This window comes from Orcinus orca, chromosome 11 (genome assembly GCF_937001465.1).
Source record: "Orcinus orca chromosome 11, mOrcOrc1.1, whole genome shotgun sequence".
NCBI classification, from domain to species: domain Eukaryota; kingdom Metazoa; phylum Chordata; class Mammalia; order Artiodactyla; family Delphinidae; genus Orcinus; species Orcinus orca.
In genome coordinates this window covers 49,598,292-49,619,441 of record NC_064569.1, presented here as the reverse complement: position 1 = coordinate 49,619,441, position 21,150 = coordinate 49,598,292, and the positions used below count along the sequence as shown (strand labels likewise).

The 21,150-nt window shown below is 35.0% G+C and overlaps 1 protein-coding gene and 1 long non-coding RNA gene across 6 annotated transcripts in view; both read right to left on the bottom strand.

Annotated features, from left to right (window-relative positions):
- Positions 1–5,804: 5,804 nt before the first annotated feature.
- LOC117203944 (uncharacterized) lies at positions 5,805–14,255 on the bottom strand. The gene is made up of 2 exons (XR_004486918.2): positions 11,490–14,255; positions 5,805–8,011 (listed from the first exon to the last, which is right to left on the bottom strand). It is a non-coding gene; the product is annotated as an uncharacterized LOC117203944 (long non-coding RNA).
- A 1,644-nt stretch (positions 14,256–15,899) lies between these two features.
- The window catches only part of USP15 (ubiquitin specific peptidase 15), a 692,408-nt gene continuing 687,157 nt past the window's right edge, over positions 15,900–21,150 (bottom strand). For all 5 annotated transcript variants that reach the window (XM_049693967.1, XM_004276581.2, XM_004276582.3 and 2 more), the window contains one exon: positions 15,900–17,861. In XM_049693967.1, coding sequence (XP_049549924.1) covers positions 17,679–17,861 — 183 coding nt within the window. In that variant the 3' untranslated portion in view covers positions 15,900–17,678. The remainder of the gene's footprint in view (positions 17,862–21,150) is intronic.

The following is a 21,150-nucleotide window of genomic DNA, read 5'->3' as shown; positions in this document are numbered from 1 at the left end:
CACCTCCGCGGACTCTTCTGTTGCGGAGCACAGGCTCCAGACGCGCAGGCTCAGCGGCCATGGCTCACGGGCCCAGCCGCTCCGCGGCATGTGGGATCCTCCTGGACCCGGGCACGAACCCGCATCCCCTGCATCGGCAGGCGGACTCCCAACCACTGCGCCACCAGGGAAGCCCTGTGTCTTTATATTTAATGCAAGTTTCTCATAGGCAGCATATATTTAGGACTTGAATTTATCATCTATGAGTTTATCGTTTATGGGTTGAATTGTGTGTCCCCCAGATTCACATGTTGACATCCTAACTAGTACCTCAGAATGTGACCTTATTTGGAAATAAGGTCTTTGTGGATATAATTAGTTAAGATGAGACCACGCTGGTGTAGGGTTAAGCACCTAATCCAGTATGGCTGGTGTCGTTATAAAGTGGGTTGATGGAGAAAGACACACATACAGGGAGAATGTCATGTGAATACGGAGGCAGAGATTGGGGTGATGCAGACAAGCCAAGGAACACCAAAGATTGCCAGCTAACCACTAGGAGCTAGAAGGGGAGCAGATTCTTCCTCATAGCCCTCAGAAGGCTCAACCCTGCTCACACCTTGATCTCAGAATTTTAACCTCCAAAACTGTAAGAAAATTTCTGTTTGAGCCACTCAGCTGGTGGTACTTTTTTAACAGCAGCCCCAGAAAACTAAAACACCATCTAATCTAACAATCTCTATCTTTTAATTGGTATGTTTAGATCATTTATATTAATGTAATTATTGATATAGTTGGTTTAAGTCTTCTACTTTGTTTACTGGCTGTCTCCTCTGTATTTTGATCTTCTTTCTTACCTCCATTTCTATTATTTGAATACTCTCATATTCCATTTTAATTTATTGGCTCTTTGGCAATCTTTTGGGTTCTTTGTCTTAATCGTTTCTCTATAGATTAAATTACACATACTCAACCTTTCCCACTATATCCAGGTTAATATTTTACCACCTCAAGTGAAATGTAGAAGCCTTACAACCATGTAGGTTGCTTTACCCTGCCCTCTTTATGTTATAGTTGTCATATCTATCTATATATATTGATATTCCTACCAGGCAGTGTTACAGTTTTGAGAGGGGATTTATTTTAATCGACTTTCAAGCTATTAAGTTAGCATGCTACCATTTCATGGATACTGAACACACTAGAATCCTAGGTAAGGTACACTAGACTGTGTACAGTAGACATGCACACTAGACTCTGAAACTTACGGTGACAGCAGAGGCAAAAGTATTTTTATGCTGATTACCTGAGCCACAAGACCCACAAGGCAATGCAGAAGGCCTGATGAAGCCTGCAAAATTAGTGGACTTTTGGGCCACAGGAAAGGAGCTTTAAGGGGTCTACCACTTTTATGGCAATCAGTAAGCAGATCAGCTTTTTATGTGATGGAAGATATTACCTCACCTTTCATACTTTCCAGCTGCAAAAACAATCCTGAGAAATGACCTGGATAAAGGAGTTGTCAGGGTCTTGCAATCCTTTACACGCTTAGCAACATGTGTCAGAGTTAGAGAGACCCATTGACTATGTCCCAATCATTTTTTGCTTTCATCAGTTATGCATATTTTAAAGAATCTAATAGGAGAAAAATAGACTGTTAAATTTACTCAGATCTTTACCATTTGTGTTGCTTTTCCTTCATTTTTCAACGTCTAAGTTTCTCTTTGGTGTTCCTCTTTAGCCTGAATCATTTCCTTTAAGTATTCTTCTCGAATCAATCTGCTGCTGATGAATTCTCATAATTTTCTTTCATCTCAGAATATCTTTATTTATTCTGATGGATATTTTTGCTGGACATAGAATCCTGTGTTGACCACTCTTTTCTTTGAGCACTTTAAAGATGTTCTTCCATTGTCTGGGTTTCATGGCTTCTGATGAGAAATCCAAGAGCATCCCAATCATTGTTGCCCCATATGTAATGTTTCATTTTTCTCTAGTTCTGTTAAGATTTTTAAAAATCTTTTTACAAAAGTCTTCAGTAGTTTCATTAAAATGTGTCTAAGTATTATTTTCTTTATCTTGTTTGGGGTGCATCAAACTTTTTGCCTCTGTAAATGTATGTCTCATTAAATTTGTGATGTTTGGGGCATTATTTCTTCAAATAATTTTTGTGGCCCCAATCTCTTTATCCTCTCTTTCTGAAACTCCAGGGGCAAGTATGTTAGATTTTTAAAATATTGTTCCATAGACCCGTGATGCTATGCTCTTTCTTTTCTCTTTCTTTCTTTTAAAAATCTTTCCCTGCTTCTGTCCTTCAGATTCTATAACTTCTGTTTATCACTCTTCAGGTTCATTGAGTGATTATATCTTTAATTTTTGAGAATGTTTTAATTTGAAATAATTATAGAATAAAAAGTTTCAAAGGTAATACAGAAAGGCACTATGCATCTTTCATCCTGTTTACCTCAATGGTTACATCTTATACAATTATAGTACAATATCAAATGACATTGTCAGGAAATGACATTAATATGGTGTGTATATATAGTTTAATATCATTTAATCACATGTATAGATTTGTGTAATGACTACTGCAGTCAAGATACCAAACTATTCCATCACCACAAAAACCTCTCTGGTGCTATTGTTTTATAATTACACCCCTACCTTCACCAACCACTAATCTTTCCATTTCTGTAATTTTTTCATTTTGAGAACCATATATATATATATGGAATTATACAGTATGAGTTTTTGGAATTGGATTTTTTTTTTCACACAGTACAATGCCCTTGAGATTCAGTGAAGTTGTTATATGAAGAGATAGTTTTTTTCCTTTTTACTGCTGAGTAGAATTCCATAGTCTGCATATATCAGTTTAACTATTCACCTACTGAGAGATATTTTGGTTGTTTCAGTTTTACAAATAGAGCTATGAACAATCATGTTCAGGTTTTAATGAAGACTTATGTATTCATTTCTCTAGAATAAATATCAACAGTGATTGCTGGGTTGTATGATAAATGTCTTTAAAGAAAATGCAAAATTATTTACCAGAGTGGCTGTACTATTCTATATTCCCATCAGCAATGTACAAGACTGTTTTTCTGTATCTTCATCAGCATTTGGAATTGTCACCATGCTTTTTTCTCTTGTGTTATCTTCTTTTAGCTTTATAGTTTTATACTTTGCTTTTAAATCTATGATTCACTTTGAGTTAATTTTTGTATAAGGTGTGAGTTTTAGGTCTAGGCTTATTCTTTTGCTTATGGATATTTAATTACTCCACACCATTGTTGAAAAGAGTGTCCTCTCTCCATCAAAATGCTTTTGCAACTTTGTCAAATATCAGTTGGCCATACTTGTGTGATGATGCTATTTTGGAGCTCTCCCTTCTGTTCCATTGATCTGTGTGTTTATTCCTCTGCCAATACCACCATCTTGATTACTACAGCTGTATGTCTTGAAATCTGTTGGTTGCCTTTGCCTGGTTAATTAGTCACTTTACTCATACTTTATATGCTAATTAACTTTGAATTATATCCTGGAAATTGTGACTGCAATACTGTGTAGACTGTGGGTTCTCTTATAATCTTATGGAGGATGTTAATTTTTTTTAGCCAGTCTATCAACTCAGTTTAGACTCAGACCAAAAGTTCTGTCTTGCCATACAACCATCACCCAGGATTAGTCTGAGATTTGGGCCCTGGTTTAAATCATAGTTCAGGTCATAAAGCATTTGCCATACTGTTTTGGGTCCGACCTGCACATGTGCTTTTCAGGGGTTAGTATGAGTCTTGAGCAATGGTCAAAATGTTAAGTGTTATGATGTTTTAGATTTGTCCTGTCCATGCACAACCCAGGGGTGAGCCTGTTACAACAGATTAGGTAATCCCCTTCCCCAAATCCAGAATTCTTGTTACACTTTCTGACCTGCAAGTTTCCCTTTTTGTGGTTCCTTTGGACAGGAAAACAAGGTTCTATTGGAGGCTAGCCATCTACATGATCACACATTTCTACAACTGAGCCTGCCCTTGGGGGCATAGCTATAAAACAGAAACTCAGAAAATTTACTCCTTTATGGATTGCTTTTCCAACTGCTGACTTCCTTCCACAATTTTTTGTTTACTTTTCAGAATGCTCAGGTAGTTGCTTATGAATATTCTCAAGAGATTTTAGTTGTAATTCAAAAAGAGATAAGCTGTAGCGGACTTCAGTGTCCCAATGGAACCAAAATCTTCCTTTTCTCTCTCTGGGAAGGTTTTTAGATACAAATTCAGCGTGTTTAAGATGTAGAGCTTTTCAGAGTTTCTATGTCTCCTGTGTCAATTGTGATAAGTGGTATTTTTGTTAAGTCGTTCTCTTTAAGGAAACTGTCCATTTAATTGAATTTATTGTCAGTTGTTCATAATCTTTTATTATCCTTTTAATCTTTGTAAAATCTAGTCATGTCCTTGCTTTCATTCCTGATATTGATAATTTATTCTATCAGTGTTACGGGCTGAACTGTGTTCCCCTCAAGTTGAAGGCTTACCCCTCAGTACCTCAAAATTGACTGTATTTGGACTGTATTTTGAAGAGGTAATTAAGTTAAAATGAGAGCATTAGAGGGTCCTAATCCAATTATGACTGGTGTCCTTATAAGGCTAGAACACACAGAGAGACACCAAGGGTACACTGCATGATGACCATGTGAAGAAAAGGCAAGAAAGTGGCCATCTGCAAGCCAAGGAGAGAGGCCTCAGAGGAAACCCAACTCTGCCAGCACCTTGATCTTGTACTTCCAGTCTCCAGGACCATAAGAAAATAAATTTCTGTTGTTTAAGCCACTTACTCTGTGCTATTTTGTTATGGAAGCCCTAGCAAACTAATGCAATCGATCTTGCTAATTTACTGCAGGCATACCACATTTTATTGCACTTTGCAGATATTCCTTTTTTTACAAATTGAAGTTTTGTGATAATCATTCATTGAGCAAGTTTACTGGCACCATTTTTCCAACAGCATTTGCTCACTTCGTGTCTGTGTCAACATTTTGGTAATTCTCACAATATTTCAAACTTTTTACATTATTATTGTATTCGTTATGGTGATCTGTGATCAGTGATCTTTGAATGTTACTATTGCAAAAAGATTAGGACTTGCTGAAGGCTCAGATGATGGTTAACATTTTTTAGCAATATAAGTATTTTTAAATTAAGGTATACACATTGCTTTTTTTAGACATGATGCTAAATAGCACACTTAATAGACTACAGAATAGTGTAAACATAATTTTTATAAGATGTGTTAGCTTCACCCCACAAATTTTCATGCAGTTTTCTTCTCTGACCCATGTTAATTTTCTAGGTATCTTGTATCTGCTGGGGATTGGTTTCAGGACCCCCCCCCACATACACAGAAATCAAAATCCATGGATGCTCAAGTCCCTTATTATAAAATGGTGTAGTATTTGCATACAGCCTTTGCACATCCTCCTGTATACTTTAAATCATCTCTAGATTACTTATAATACCTAATCCAATGTAAATGCTATATAAATACTTGCTGGTATGCAGCAAATTCAAGTTTTGCTTTTTGGAACTTTCTGGAAATATTTTTCAAATATTTTGGATCCTAGGCTGGCTGAATCCACCAACGTGGAACCCGCAGATACCGAGGGGGCTGACTGTATTTCTGATTTAATTATTTGGTCGTGCGAGAGCATATTCTATAGGACATCAATCCTTTGCAATATACTGAAACTTAATTATGGACCAGCATTTTGTCTTAGAGACTATTCCATGTGCATTTGTTGTGCGCAGTGTTCTATAAGTGTCAATCACCTTATATTAATATGGCCACACTAAATTCCCTATGCTAGGTGTATCATTTTCCATTTTTTACTTATAACTTGTTTGGTCTTTATAAAGTGTCTCTCGGAAAAAGCATATGGTTGGATCTTTCTTTCTCCTGCCTTATTCAGAGTTTAGTCCATTACATTTAATTATTAATATGGTTGGATTTAAATCTACCATCATCTTTTGTTTACCATTTGTTCTTTGTTCCTTTTCCCTCCTTTTCTACCTTTACTTTTTTTGTGTGTGGGGGAGGGGGTGACATGAGTATTATTTATTATTACATTTTATCTGTTTTACTGGCTTTTAGTTATGCCTCTTGTTCTTTTTCTTTTTTGTGTGTGGTTGCTCTAGGGTTTATAGTATACTTTTTTTTTCTTTAAGATTTTTTTGATGTGGACCATTTTTAAAGTCTTTATTGAATTTGTTACATTATTGCTTGTTTTATGTTTTGGTTTTTTGGCCACAAGGCGTGTGGGATCTTAGCTCCCTGACCAGAGATTGAACCCACACCCCCTGCATTGGAAGGCGAAGCCTTAACCACTAGACCACCAGGGAAGTCCCTATAGTATACATTCTTAATATATCATGATCTTTTGCAATCATATTATATTAATTCACATATAAGAACTTTATAACAGTATAATTTCACATAAACCACTCTCCTTTGTCTGATGTCATATATTTTATTCACACGTTACAAATCCCACAGTACATTTTCATTCATTTTGTTTTGAACAACCATTTGATTTTTATCTAAGAAAGAAAAAATTTTCTATTTATCTACATACTCTACTCACCATTTCCATAGGTTTTATTCCTTCCTGTAGATCTGAAATTTCCATCTGGAAATTCTTTGAGCATTTCCATAAACACTTCTGTATTATGGGTTACTGACGGACAAATTATTTTTAATCTGAAAATGTTTAATTTGCCTTCATTTTAGAAGGATATTTTCTTGTGTATTAATTCTAAATTTGACAGGTTTCCCTCCCCCTTCCCCCACCTTAGCACCTCAGAGACACCATTCCATTTTCTCCTGGCCTTTGTTGTTTCTAATGAAATGTCAGCTGTCACATTATTTGCTAGTAATGTGACTTTTTTCCCCCATGGCTGCTTTTGAGAATTAATTTTTATCTTGGATTTTTATTGACTATTTAAGGGTATGGATGTGGTCTTCTTTTCTTCTTATCCTGCTTGGGGTATGCTGGCTTAAGTTGATATTTTCAGTCAAATTCGGGAAAACTTCAGCCATCTGTTTTCAATTATTTTTTTCTACTTCATTCTTCTCCTGTTTGGTTCTCTCTCACAAGTCTTTGTGTTCCTGTTAATTTAGGGGAAAAAAAATCTCTATGCCTTATTTTGGATAATTTCTAGACTTATTTTTAAGTTGTGTTCTGCATTAATCCCATCCAATTAATAGATTTTTGATTTCAGTTATATTTAGTTTTAATATTTACATTTGGTTATTTCTTATAGTTTTCACATGTATTTCCTGAAATTCCCTATTTCTTACTCATTCCATCTTTTCCTGTGGATTCTTTAATGTATTTATTATAGTCATTTTAAAGTCCTTGTTTACCAATTCTAACATCTGGATTATCTTTGGATCTGTTTCCATTTACCATGGGTTTACATTTCCTGTTTCTTTATATTTCTAGGAATTGTGAATGATACATGTTATTTTCTATTTTACGACATATGGAGGCAATGTACGATATCAATGCCTCATCAAGGCAACTGAAATGAACATTTTAATGAATATCCTTGGAATGTATTTCTCATTTTTTTAATGATATACTAATTTTCATTGAATTATTTGGATCCTGACCTTTTTTCTCCAAGAACTTGGTTTTACTATATTTGAAATTACATGAAGAAAACAACAACAACGTGACAGTTGTGGAAATACATCCACAAAATATTTACTATAGAATAACATCCCTGATCCTTGAAGTTAACAGTCTAGTTACAGGGCGTGTAGTCTATTACAGTTTTCCTATGGGTTTCCTATGGGCAGATTTACAGAGTCCAAGAAAATATACCTTAGGCAAAGACAGAGAAGACAAAACAGTAACCTTGATTTTAGGGGTGAATCCCAACATTACATTTTGAAAAACCAAACCAAAACTGCGGAATACGAGCGAACATCAGAGTCTGAACAGATAAGCCATGCCCTTGGAAATCCAATGTAGCTGTGGAAACAGACAACAGTAACAGAAGGATGACTAGGTAAAAATTCAAGTTTACCAGCTAAATACCAGCTAAATGTAAGGGTAGAAACAAATAGGCCTTAAAAACTTGAAGTAAATAGAAGTGACCCAGAATCTGGAAAGAGTATGTGTGGGTCCAGTGACAGGAGAGGGAGATATAGCTAGCATCTAAGACAAGGAGCTGTCTTCTCTCTGCCCTGGTTTTAGGTTGTCTCACACTTTGAGGGCAGGCTGTTAGGACTCACTGAACTCTGAAGCTAAATTCTGTATTTGCTAATAACTGTAGTATGAAAGTGGTTTCCAGAGTTACACCAATTTCGCTAGCACCAAAGAAAACACCTGGTCTTAGCACCACTCATTGTGAGCCTCACACATATTAAAATTACACAAATAGGGCTTCCCTGGTGGCGCAGTTGTTGAGAGTCCGCCTGCCGATGCAGGGGACATGGGTTCGTGCCCCGGTTCTGGGAAGATCCCACATGCCGCGGAGCGGCTGGGCCCATGAGCCATGGCTGGTGAGCCTGTGTGTCCGGAGCCTGTGCTCCGCAACGGGAGAGGCCACAGCAGTGAGAGGCCCGCGGATAGCAAAAAAAAAAATAAAAATAAAATTACACAAATACTTCTGTACTATACTACTTATTTCTAGAGTATGTATCAATTAGATGGTTTGCCATGTGTTTCAAAAAGCAGATTTTGAACAAGCTAAGCAATTTAATTTTCCTTCTGGGTCTATCATTGGGGGTTTAAAAATCTTGTTAATGGATTGTGTACAAATAATTCCGGTTGGGCTATTTTATTTTTACACAATCACAATTGGTGTCATTATATAGTTCATCTTTTGTGTGCCGTTTTTAAGAAAAGTGGGAAGATCCAGGATGTTCCCAGTCTACCTAGTTGTTTAAAGGGAATTTTGAGGGATCTGTCCAAGAAAATATTTTCTTTAGAGCTTAAACCACCCACGAAAGAAAAAAAACACAGAAAATCTCTCCTTTCCAATCAAACTTGACTATCTTCTCTTTCCTTAACATTTGGCTCCTTTTGTTTTCAAAATTAATTTACCCTGTTGGGAAACTGAGTCTTACCCTTGGCCATCAACAAGACTCTTTTTTTGCCTCAAAAGTGAGGTTTTTTTTTTCCCCCACATTACTTCTTGTTTAATTTTTATTTCTTATCAGAGTAAAACTGAAAAATGATGTCTTTTTAAAATGGGAATTCAAGTCTGAAAACTATGGACTGTTTCACTTCCCAAATTAGTAATTTGTACACCTATCTTTGTATATTCCAACCAAATATTATATAGTATTTTTACTATTTCAATGTGCTTGAGGGTGATTTAGGGACTTCTATTTTGGGACAGCAGTAACAACTCATCCAGGCTTATTAATACTATACAAATTGTGGGCTCTCATGGGGATGGGGTCTCAAGGCAGTATTTGTTTAAAAATAGTATCACTATACAGGTTGCTTGGAAGCAATCAGTAGGTACTCTCATTAGTATTTAATAACTCTGAGACCCTTCTCAGAAGATGTATGAAGACAAACTTGGTGACTACATTGTTGGTCAATGCAGAGGCATAAAGGATCTAGATCTAACTTTTTTTTTTTTTTTTTTTTTTTTGCGGTACGCGGGCCTCTCACTGTTGTGGCCTCTCCCATTGCGGAGCACAGGCTCCGGACGCGCAGGCTCAGCGGCCATGGGTCACGGGCCCAGCCGCTCCGCGGCATGTGGGATCTTCCCGGACCGGGGCACGAACCCGTGTCCCCTGCATCGGCAGGTGGACTCTCAACCACTGCGCCACCAGGGAAGCCCTAGACCTAACTTTTGATAGTTGTTAATTCTCCTGGAAAACCTTGGACTCAAGAAAAATGGACAATATTAAGGGAAGGTAGACTTCAGAATGTTGTATATGTGATACTAGATAAGGAGGCTATGAGCCTAGTCACAGAATGGTCACTTTGCCATGGAAACCAGACAAAAACTGGGTTGGAAGACAGATTTCTTTGCAAGAAAAATGTCTTTAGAAAATATAAATGAAATGTTGCTATTCTTTACATTTAATCTTGAATATTCTAAATTCCATAAATAATACTGAATTTATTATTCTTAATAATACTGAATTTAGAATGTTACTGTATTTTAAACGTATCTATTTTTAATGCACATTCATAAGGTAAATTTACTTTGAAAGCTTTAAAAATACTTACTCAGTAATACATCAGGGATAAAACAAAATCACAGTAATACAGTGATGCTTCAGATATTGAGGCAAATCCTTCATTTAATTATCACATTAGGAACACATACTATACCCAACACCATCTTAGCATCTATGAACAAGACTCTTCCATCAGATTAATTCAGTCTAATGGGGGATGAGAGATATGCATAGCCCAAGGTGACAACTGATGTGTCAGGAAGAGCAAGCCAGTGTATGTTGGGATTGGTCCTGAAGAATGTGTGTAGGAGTCTGCCTGGTAGGAGATAAGGCAGACCATTAAACAGAATAGTATGTGGGAAAGCCCAGAGTTGTCAAATTGTATATGTTTGAGGGAAGGTGAGGAGTTGGATAAGGGCTAGTTCTCAATCTTTTCCCTCAAGCACCAGTTGAACAGGCAATCTGGGTGGAATAATCGTTACCCTATTCTTTGTTCTCTTGCTGAAGAAAGCTTATTGGAACTTGAGTGTGAATGATATTGAATAATGATAATTAGTCTCATTTGTAAAGAGAGAACAATCATTCCCACAATTGGGTGTACTTGTTAGTAATAATACCTGCTGCGTTCTTCATAATGATCAGGACACAATTTATACCTCACAATTATTCTAAAAGGTAGGGTAATAGTGCCAGGAGTGGATGGCTTAGGTAGATGGGGAGTTTGGTTTCCTCACAAATATCTATTAATAGCCCTCTACAACAAGTAAACTGTACATTTCAAGAAAAACCATGTGCTTGCTGAGCAAACATGCAGTTTTAAGAGTCTCACACTTCTTTCTACTCGGACTGTTCACCCCAAGCCCTCCTAGATGGAAATTCTGGAGCTGCTCTAGTTTGCAAATTGGGAATCAGAGAGGTAACAAGACTTACATAAAAGTGGTAGGCCCAGAACTCAGGTGGTTAAAGTTCTAAGCCTATGTTCTGAACCACTCTTTTATTCATGGAGGGTCTGGAGGAGGACTTTAAGCTAAAGAGAGGAATAGAATCTGACTTTTACTAATTCTATCCCAACAATAAAAGTCGTAACCTCTGAAGTTTGGATTTTACTTTACTCAAATGATTTTAGATACTGAGAAATAAAATTGGGGGAAAAAGACAACATAATCCATGATTGCTGAAGGCAGAGAAAAGGGTTTTAAGTGTAAAATGTTTAGTTATGCTCATAAATAGCTTTAAAAAAACAAATCTGTTAGTATGGAACTGGATTCTAGTATCCGTGATGAAATTTTAATTTTCAAGCTTACCATCACATTAAGACTTCTGCTCCAAGTCTTTTAGAGGAGCTAGGAGAACATCTTAAAAAAAAAAAAATGAAAAAGCAATTAATTTGATCCATCCTACTGGTTATTCTTCTGCTAAAAATATATACTTAACAATAACTTTAAAAGCTGAATTTGAGCCTTCAATTGAAGAAGTCTTTCATCAGCAATGATAGAGCACTCTAGTTTTCCATAATAGGAAACATGCCTTATTTTGCAAAACCTCGAAGTTTATACCTCTATATCCATTAACTCTTAATCCTCACAAGAAACTGGTATTTTATGGTTGAGAAAACTAAAATTCAGAAGCCAATGACTTAAGAGCTAGCTGTGGTAAAATGGTTTTAAATACAGAATGTTTCCTACCCTATCTCACTGTCTCCCAACAAACATCTTACCCAAGTATTTGTGATTATTGATGTTTACTGTTTGAATCTGCAATATTACAACTCACACAATAGATACATGGCACAAAATTGAAATTGTTTTATAAATCGAGTTTTATCTTACTGAAGTCACTCAGTATGAGTCCTACAGGAATAAAAAGATGTACTATCAATAATTTCTCCATATTTAGTTTATTTTTTGGTTTTCTTAAGTGAGGGCAATTCTAAAATAATTCATATATGCTTGGAGGTTGCTCTGTCTTAAGTAGTTTTCAGGACACTGATAATTCACTACAGGAGTTAGGGAGCTCAGGGGATGAACAATGATCTGGACGTCTGGAACTTCTTTGGGAAATGACTTAAAAAGTCATGATGTGATTAATTCTGACGAACTCAAGAGAATTTTAAAATTGCCCACTTCATATAATCAAAAGATTGTTTTCAGTATAGAGAAAGTGAAATACTTTCACTACTTATAGGGATAACTCAAGGTCAGAAGAAAAGCAGGCCAGATGAAAGAGTGAAGGCACACATGTAAGGCCAGACTAAGAAGAATACTTTAATACGTGAGTCTAAATTATTCAAAACCTAGCATACCTAAGAATCAATGAATAGAGGAGGAATAAGGAGTTACAATGCCTGTTAACCTACAATATTCTTTCATAAAGTTTAAAAGAAAAACAAAATAAGTGTTAATGAGAAAACTTGGTTTGAGATATTACAAAGTTTAAGAATCCTGAAAGATTTTAACTAAGAATTAAAAAGCAAGGTAATACTTAAGGTTTAAAACAGTTTGGGAAATGTAAAGACTTTGTCATTACTGAGAAAAATGTAAGAATACACATTATGGGAAAAGACTGTTGGGATGTTTCCGTATTTATTGTTTTACTTGTATGTATGTAGATTTAACTCCTAGCAACGGATTTGAAGGTCACAGCAAATAAAACTATTTTTTTTTGTTTCATCAAACTATATAGAACAAACTACAAGTTCCTGATATGAGGGAAAACTTTGAGCAAAATGAGCACCAACTTCAACCATGATTTTCTACAGTAGAACATAGTTAATTACCAAAACAATTTAAACATTTAAAATATTTGATTTTGTGCATACTGAAAATGTGCAGTCTTATTTTTACAGCATTTCCATTTAAAAGAACGATTTCCAAAGAGATAGCTGTATTTTTAGCTGCTTTGTATAAGATTTAATAGGCATTTCTAGAAAAAAAATGACATCAAAACCCATTTGACTGATTTTTCTCTCTGTCCTTTGAGACTCTAGTCCACAATATTATGTCAACTCTTGATTTTCCCTGAATGGTTTATCCACTTTCTGGATTCTCTTAATAACTCAGAGTCTCTTCCCTTTCACTATCCTGGCAATTTCCAGGCTTCCAAAGATAGAGCTGATTATAATTAGACCATGGTATGATGTAGTGTATGTTTCCCAATGCATATATTTGCTAAAAATAATTTTTGTACTGTCTGTTTTATATTATCCATTTAAAAATTCTTTACCCCATCATTAGTGCAAATAAGGCTTGATCAATATTTGAATTTTTACTATGTACGTTTTACATGTATATTTTATCTTCCTGATTCTGATATTTAAAAACCTATTCTATGCTGATTAAAAATTTGAATATACCTAATCTAGTTTTAAATGAAAGTGTTATCTGAGCTATTTTGAAATTCTTTTGCTTTAATATATGGTAAATATGAATTAAACACATGAAAAATTATATAGAATTGAAATGCCCAACCTAGAATAATGCTTATAAGAAAAATTATACATGTTTCTCATTAAAAAACTCTGATAATGAAACAATAGACTATATAGCTCTACAACTTAATATATGTCAGCAAGAATATAAATACACTCTCCTTCCCCCTTTCTCTAACCTCTGGCACTTAAAAAAAAGTATTTGTGAGTTATCAACATAGTTACCTTTTCAAGAGAAGCTGTTTCAAATAAAAATTTAAAAAATTACTTTATTGTAGAGCAAAAAATATGACCAAAGATTTCCACTATTCTTCTTTGGCTTCAGAAATAAAATTTATTTTCCTTTCCTTCTCACTCCTCTGAGATTTTAAAGACTTTTGGTTCCTTCCTCTGTATACAAGAATTCTCCACATTTCTACCTTACAAACTAAACTGGAGAGAATGTGCTCATCTATACTGCACAAGCAAAGATCAGAACCATAGCTACAAGTAGGGAGGATGGGAAGCAGGCAGTAATGAAATGTATTGTCTGTAAAGTACTTAAAGATAATAAAACAGACTAAAAGTTGGCTTACTTTTTGTTATCACCATGTACCAGTGATAGTGTCAGAGACAGTACATTCTTCTCCGGGGTGAAAGGTTCCTACTGGCATGCTCCCCACCCCCGCAAACCATGCCCCCTCCCCCCAACTCCCTTTCATAAGCCACTGAAGGAGACTCTACTCATTTTATCTCATAGTCTCCTGGCTTATTTCTCATAAGATGTCCTCACCTCAATGAAATTAGTTGATGAACAAGCACTGTCTTTATACTGTAGCAATGGCTTTGACACTTAACTAATTTTCTTCATACCCAAACCACTGTTTTGTGTGGCTTTATATCTAGCTGCCAGAAAAGCAAGGACAAATATAGGACTAAAAGAATACAGATTATAAGAGAAAGCAGGATATTTAAATAAAACATTAGGCTGCAGCTTTTTCATATAGATTAATTAAAACTAAATCATAGATGAAGAAAAAAAGTCCTGAAAATCAGGGTTGCATTTGGGGAAATGTAAAGAAGGGCACAGTTGAGTTAGATGAACAAGGAAAAAAATGTCACATTTAAAATTTAATTAAAATTGTAATAAATGTATGCAAGTTGAATGAAGTTAGTTTTAAAAGGGAATGGTTAGTCAATGTTTCAGCTGGTATTTTTCTTATTCAGTACTCAGATATTCACCTGAAGTTACTTTTGGGAGCAAAGTTATTAGACTTCAAGATGACTTTGTATTCAGACTGAAAAAGTCAGTAATGAGTATACCACATAGCTTACAAAGCACCTTGCCATAAAATGCATTATCTTGTTTGAGCTCCAAACAATCCTGTGAGTCAGACACTATAACTAGTGGGAAGTAGCACATGTACCTGAGGATAGAATATTGGCCACCACATAGCAATTGTGTGAACTTGGGAATATTGGCTGCTTTGTACCTTGGTTTCTCCGTATGAGAAATGGGGATGATGAATGTTCCTACCTCGTAGCTATTGTGGAATTATATGGGGTAATACATGTAACACTTTAATATAGTACCTGGTCCATGAAAATGCTCAATAAATGCTCCTATTATTATTATTATTTTACCGGCCAGGAAACAGACCAGGAGAGATTAAATTCAAAGTCATGTGATTACTGAGTAGCAAAGCTAGAAGGAGAATTCTAGACTGGATATATTCCTACTACCCTGTACTATATCTATGAATATCTACTTTTAATTAGAGTATGGATTAGCCTTTGCACTATTTTTACAGTTTTCTTTTTTGCAGCTGAAAATGCCATTTGAGTTTGACAAATTCAATGGTATTATTAACATCATTTTCTTTTCTTTCAGTGGGAATATAAGTTAATCACAGGAAAAAGGAATGGTCCCTATGGACAACTAGGGTAGAGACTACAATCTAGAGCTAGAAAAAATTTTGTCTTTTCTTTAAACCTCAGAAAAATGGAAATAAAGTTTGCTAGTTGGTAGGTAGCAGAAAGACTGCAAACTCTGTGAGCACAGGGATATTTGGTTACTGCTAAATCTCAAGACTCTAGATTAGTAGGTATACAAACAAACATTTGCTCAATGACTAAATATTTAAACTGAAAACGTCAACTTTAAAACATGTCCTTAACAGTAGGATTTACTTAGCTATGACATGCTTTTCTTTCTATTTTTAACGGTATAACTAAAAAGTCTATGGTCACCTACCATAAAATAGAGGATTTTTATTAAAAGATTCAGAGTAAGAAATAAAAGACTAAATAAGGCCTTGAATAGCTTTATTGAAATCTGTATAAATAAACATGCACATTTCAAATGTAAACGCAAGTGAACTCAAGTGCAGACAAAATTTTAACCTCTGTCATGCAGGAGGTTAGTTTACATTAAAAAAAAAAAAAAAAGAAAGAAAAAAAGAAAAGAAAAGAAAAGAAGAGAAAAAAGGAAAAACCCAAAGCAGCTTTAAAAATACCAGGATGAAAAACCAGCTTTAATATCACGGTATAAAGCAAAGCCATGATCAACATACCTCATTTATCCTGGTCAAATGCATTTCTCTTTCACTTTTAAATGCTAACATAAATAAATAATTTACCAAAATGTGCACTCACAGAGTGAACTTTTATTTACAATACACAATTTATAATCTATTGTATTTGATTAGTTCAAGTGAAGAACATTATACTTTTTGCTTTAATAACAGTGGGACACAAAGCAATTTCTCAGGTAGTCGATATGTGAAATGTGCCCCAGCATTTATTTTCTATTAAAGGCAGTATTGTATGCCAACTGACAATACATTCTTTCAACTAGATCAAAGGGAAAAAGCAGCAAATGAAAAATGTTTCAAATGTTCACACATATTTTTGGCATCCTGGATCCTTGAATGTGGTGAACTAAAATAAAATTCAAGGTTTGTATACTTTATATACTGTACAGGTTCTGACTCTGGAACATGCAAATGCCAATTCTCTTGTAACAAGTTACCTTCTGAGAAAAGCTGTAAGGCTATGGTGAATTCCATCAGGAACACACAAAGAAAGTTAACAGACCTACCTGTAAAGCCAATTGTCCATTAGTGATTTAAAGGCCAGTATATGAAAAAAAATTCTCATCTAAGCTTGATGTAATTATTACTATGGATACAGAATACTATTAAGTTTGTCCTTATATTACAATACTTGGGAGAGCTGAAAGTTGCCAAATTACCAAAAAATGGGGTAGAGAAAAACAGACAGCCAAAATTTTAATTTTGGACCAACACCAGATTAAAGATATGCATTTTAAAGCAAGTCAAAAAGAATTTGAATATCTAGGGATAGATCCCAATAGCAGTAAAAAATACTTACATTTAACTGAAAAGTGACTTTCGATGAAGTGTGAAATCTAGAACCTGTTTCCACAGTAGTAATAAGATGAACATAACATTCTGGATTTTTTATGATACTACAAAAGGAAATAACTTTTTCAAGATTATTTCTTGTATCATGATTTGGTTTTATAACAGGCCCACATTGACTACCAGGTAAAGATTTGAAAATTTGGTTTTCCAAGAATACTACTGCAGTATTTATGCCACATGGATACCGCAGCTAAATATCATAGGAGTATATGTGGCAGCTTAATGCACATGAATTAATTATCCAAAAACTAAGTTCAGCCAGTTTTCTTGCAGTATTATTTGAGCAAAATAAATGACCAACATCCACAAATTTAACGTTTGTCATCAATTAACTCACATCCAAAAAATTAAAGAAAACATAATTCATCAAAACAGCAGCAAACTTAAAAGGGATTTATTTGTGATTTCCTATATATATTTAGCTTGTAAATACAAGACTGTAAATGTATTAAGAGACAATTTCTGTTAAAGTTTTCATTGTGTTTCACTTCAAGTACTGCACAAGTTAAAATCTGATAAAGGATTTACATTCAGTTATCTGAAACTCCCCATCTCAGACTTTTGTTTAATGTGGTGGGTAACTTCATCATTTTGATACCACCAGCAGGAAAGTCTCTCTTTTATGGCTTCTAGGACTTTCATTAGTTAGTGTGCATACAGTTTTCGTTTTCTATATCATTGTCATTATCATTGCTATCTTCATCACTTTCTAATGGGATGCCTGTGGCAGCTGAAGCACCTTTAGTTTCTCGGTCAAGAGGAAAAAAGCCAGTTCCACTGAAAGTGTCTTGCCTCTGGTAGAAGAGTACATATGCTGCTTTGGACTGTTAAAACAAACAAAAAAAAGAATGTTAAAATGGTTATGATTCTTAAAGGTAACATTAAATACAGTATGAATTTTTAGCTGGTAACCAATTTTGGTGACAGGACATAAATCAAGAAAACCACACATGGTCAAATGGGGGTTACTAAAACTGAGTAAATATAAGATGACTTCTATATATAAAGGAAAAATGGTCACTGGATTTAACATTTTTTATTCTCTTCTAAGTTAGCTGGATAGATAAATAAATCCAACTGTATCACAGATTAACCTAGTTACTCTAAAATGAAATAGAATTCTATGCTTTCTTCCCTTCTGTCTCTAAGAAAAAGGTAAGCTTCTTTCTAATAGTAATAACTTCATTCTGTATTTGCTCTAGATTCTAACTTTTCTTACCATCTTAAGGATATTGCTCCATCAATCATCACTGTGTATCTTTAATGAGTTCTTATCTACTGGACTTTTGGGCATAAAAAATACTTAAGTCTTTTCCCATCATAAATCCCTCTCCATTCTACCTCTTCTTCTAGCTGCCATATACCTCTTCCTCTTCCTCACAGCCAGGCTGGAGACAGAAAATCTAATATTCATCATTCACTCTCACGTACACTCCTCAATTCAATGTGACTGCTGCAACCATTCTAATGAAATGGCTTTCACTAGGCTCAAAAACCTCCTATTAACAAATTAAATGGATGCCTTTTTTAGCTAATCTTTCTGTAGCATTTAATGCTTTATTACTCCTCTTTCCTGCATAAAAGCATTTTTGGCTTCTGTTACACCACTTTTCCTTAGATCTTCCATCTCTACAGTTTCTTCTACTTTTCTGTGGGCTCTTTAAATGCTGACCTTCAAAAAAAATCATGTTCTGTCCTCAGCCTACTGCTCTTTCTCAATCTGTATCTTCCCATAGGTGACTCATTCGAAACTATGGTTTTAACTGCTACCTAAGACAGACAATTCAGATTTATAACTGAAGCCAGATCTCACCCTTGAGTTAACTCACCCTAGTTCTATTAGTCCCATTTCCAAATGGAAATTTCCACATAGCTATTATACATGTATCTCAAACTTCACAGCAAATTTTCTTCCTACGTTTACTACCTTAGTGAATGTTGACGAGTCATCTTCATCTTCTCCCTCTCTACATCTTTATATCTAATCTTAATCAAGTTCTATTATTTCTATCCATTAAGTAGCTCACAAATCCATTCTCCCTTTGTCTATATACTTACTACCACTACTTTAAATTTAGAAGCTCTTGTTGCTTAACTTACATGACAGCCTCCTTTCCTCTGGAGACAATAATGACCTTTCTGCTTCTTTACTCAGTGCCCTCCAACCTGTCTTCTAAAGTGTTTGTAAGACATGTTAAGATGCAAATTTAATAATGTTCTTCTATTACTTAACAACCATCCAATATTTCTTACAAACTTTAAGAAAAGATCTAGGGCTTCCCCAGTGGTGCAGTGGTTGAGAGTCCGCCTGCCGATGCAGGGGACACGGGTTCGTGTCCCGGTCCGGGAAGATCCCACATGCCGCGGAGCGGCTGGGCCTGTGACCCATGGCCGCTGAGCCGTGCTCCGCAACGGGAGAGGCCACAACAGTGAGAGGCCCGCGTACCGCAAAAAAAAAAAAAAAAAAAAAAAAGGTCTAAACAACGAAAAATGTCATCTTTCTTGGTCTGAGTGCTAGGTTTAGCCCCAGCCTAATTTCTGCTCCATATCCCCAACAAGAGTCTTTCCTTTCAGTAACACCAAATTATTTGCTGTTCCCCTAAATGCTATATTCTGTCATGCCTCCTTGCTTTTGTAGGTACTGTTCTTTTTGCCTAGAATACCTTTGCATCTTTTGTCTCATTTACTACTATTTGTATCTGTAACTCAGGTCAAACACCACTTTCTCTATGCAAACTTCCCTGCACTGGCCCTGTCTCCTTAAACCCCAAATCAGTTGAGACAGATGCCTCCAACCTATACAGCCAAGATACTTAATAGTAATTATTATACACAATTGTCAATTCATTTCTCATCACCTTTAGATTGTAAGCCTCTTGAAATCACAGATAGCTGTCTTTTAACCTTGTTTAGAATAAAGCGCTATATATAGAAGGTACTCAAGTACCTGTTGACTAAATGAAGAATTGTCATTGTTAAAATGTAAGGTAACATCAAATTCACTTACTGTATATAAACAAGATATATTATTTATTTGAAAGCAAGATTAGGGCAGTGTTGTCAAATAGACTTTGAAGGACAATGTAGGCAACTTCAGGATGTTTTGTGTTGGTAGATTAAAAAGGAGAACAGAATTGAAAAGTGAGGGATATGATATGAAATTAGAAGTCTAAATATAAACTGAAAATGTAGTTAACTTAGGCATATACACATTTTAAAAAATATTAAAATATTAAGAGTTCAAAAGTCTTTTTGTTCTTTGTTACAGCTGTAGGGAGATAAGTACATAATTTAATATATAAATATATATAAATTATATACACATATATAGATAAAAATATGAAACATCTACAGAGAAACAATTCAAAATAATTTCATATCTGTTCATCCAATGACCAATTAAAACTATGCCAGTAATTGGGCTCAGAAATTTATTAATTTATTAAATTGAACAATTTTAGTTGAAGACCTTTAAAGCATTATAAACTAAAAAAGTAAAAAACTAGTCTCTGCCCTCAAGGAATATATAATTTGAATCATGAAATAAAGTAAAGCAGTCAGTGCTCCCCCAACATCACCAGAAAACCTCTGTATAGGAAATATCATCACATAAGCAAATACCTTAATTCTCATACTTTGTAATACTGTCATCAATAAGTAAAATATACAGAAAGGCAAAATTTATAGAATAATAAATTCTTATCAAGCAATTCTTAGTTTTCTTCTTAGAACATACCAGTTGTCTGTTCATCAATCCATATCTGATAATAAAAATGTGCTCTGATGGGAAACAAAACAAATGCCAGTATTTTGGCTCCAGCTGTGGCTGATAAACTGATGCACGTGTGACTAGATGTTAACTTCCTAATTTTTCTACTATTCAGAAAACATCAAAGTAACAAATACACAGCATTAATTTTTTTTAAATCTGTAATTTGTTTTATATAACTATATCATTTTGAGTTTGAATATGTAATTGTCAGAAAGGATAAGACTTTAAAAATCTGAGGTATGGTAAGGCCCTTAAAGATTTGTTTTTTTTTCTACTTTAGCATTCTGACTTTAAGCAGTCAATGTCTAGAATGTCTGAGCCTATTTTTCAGGGGAAAATGT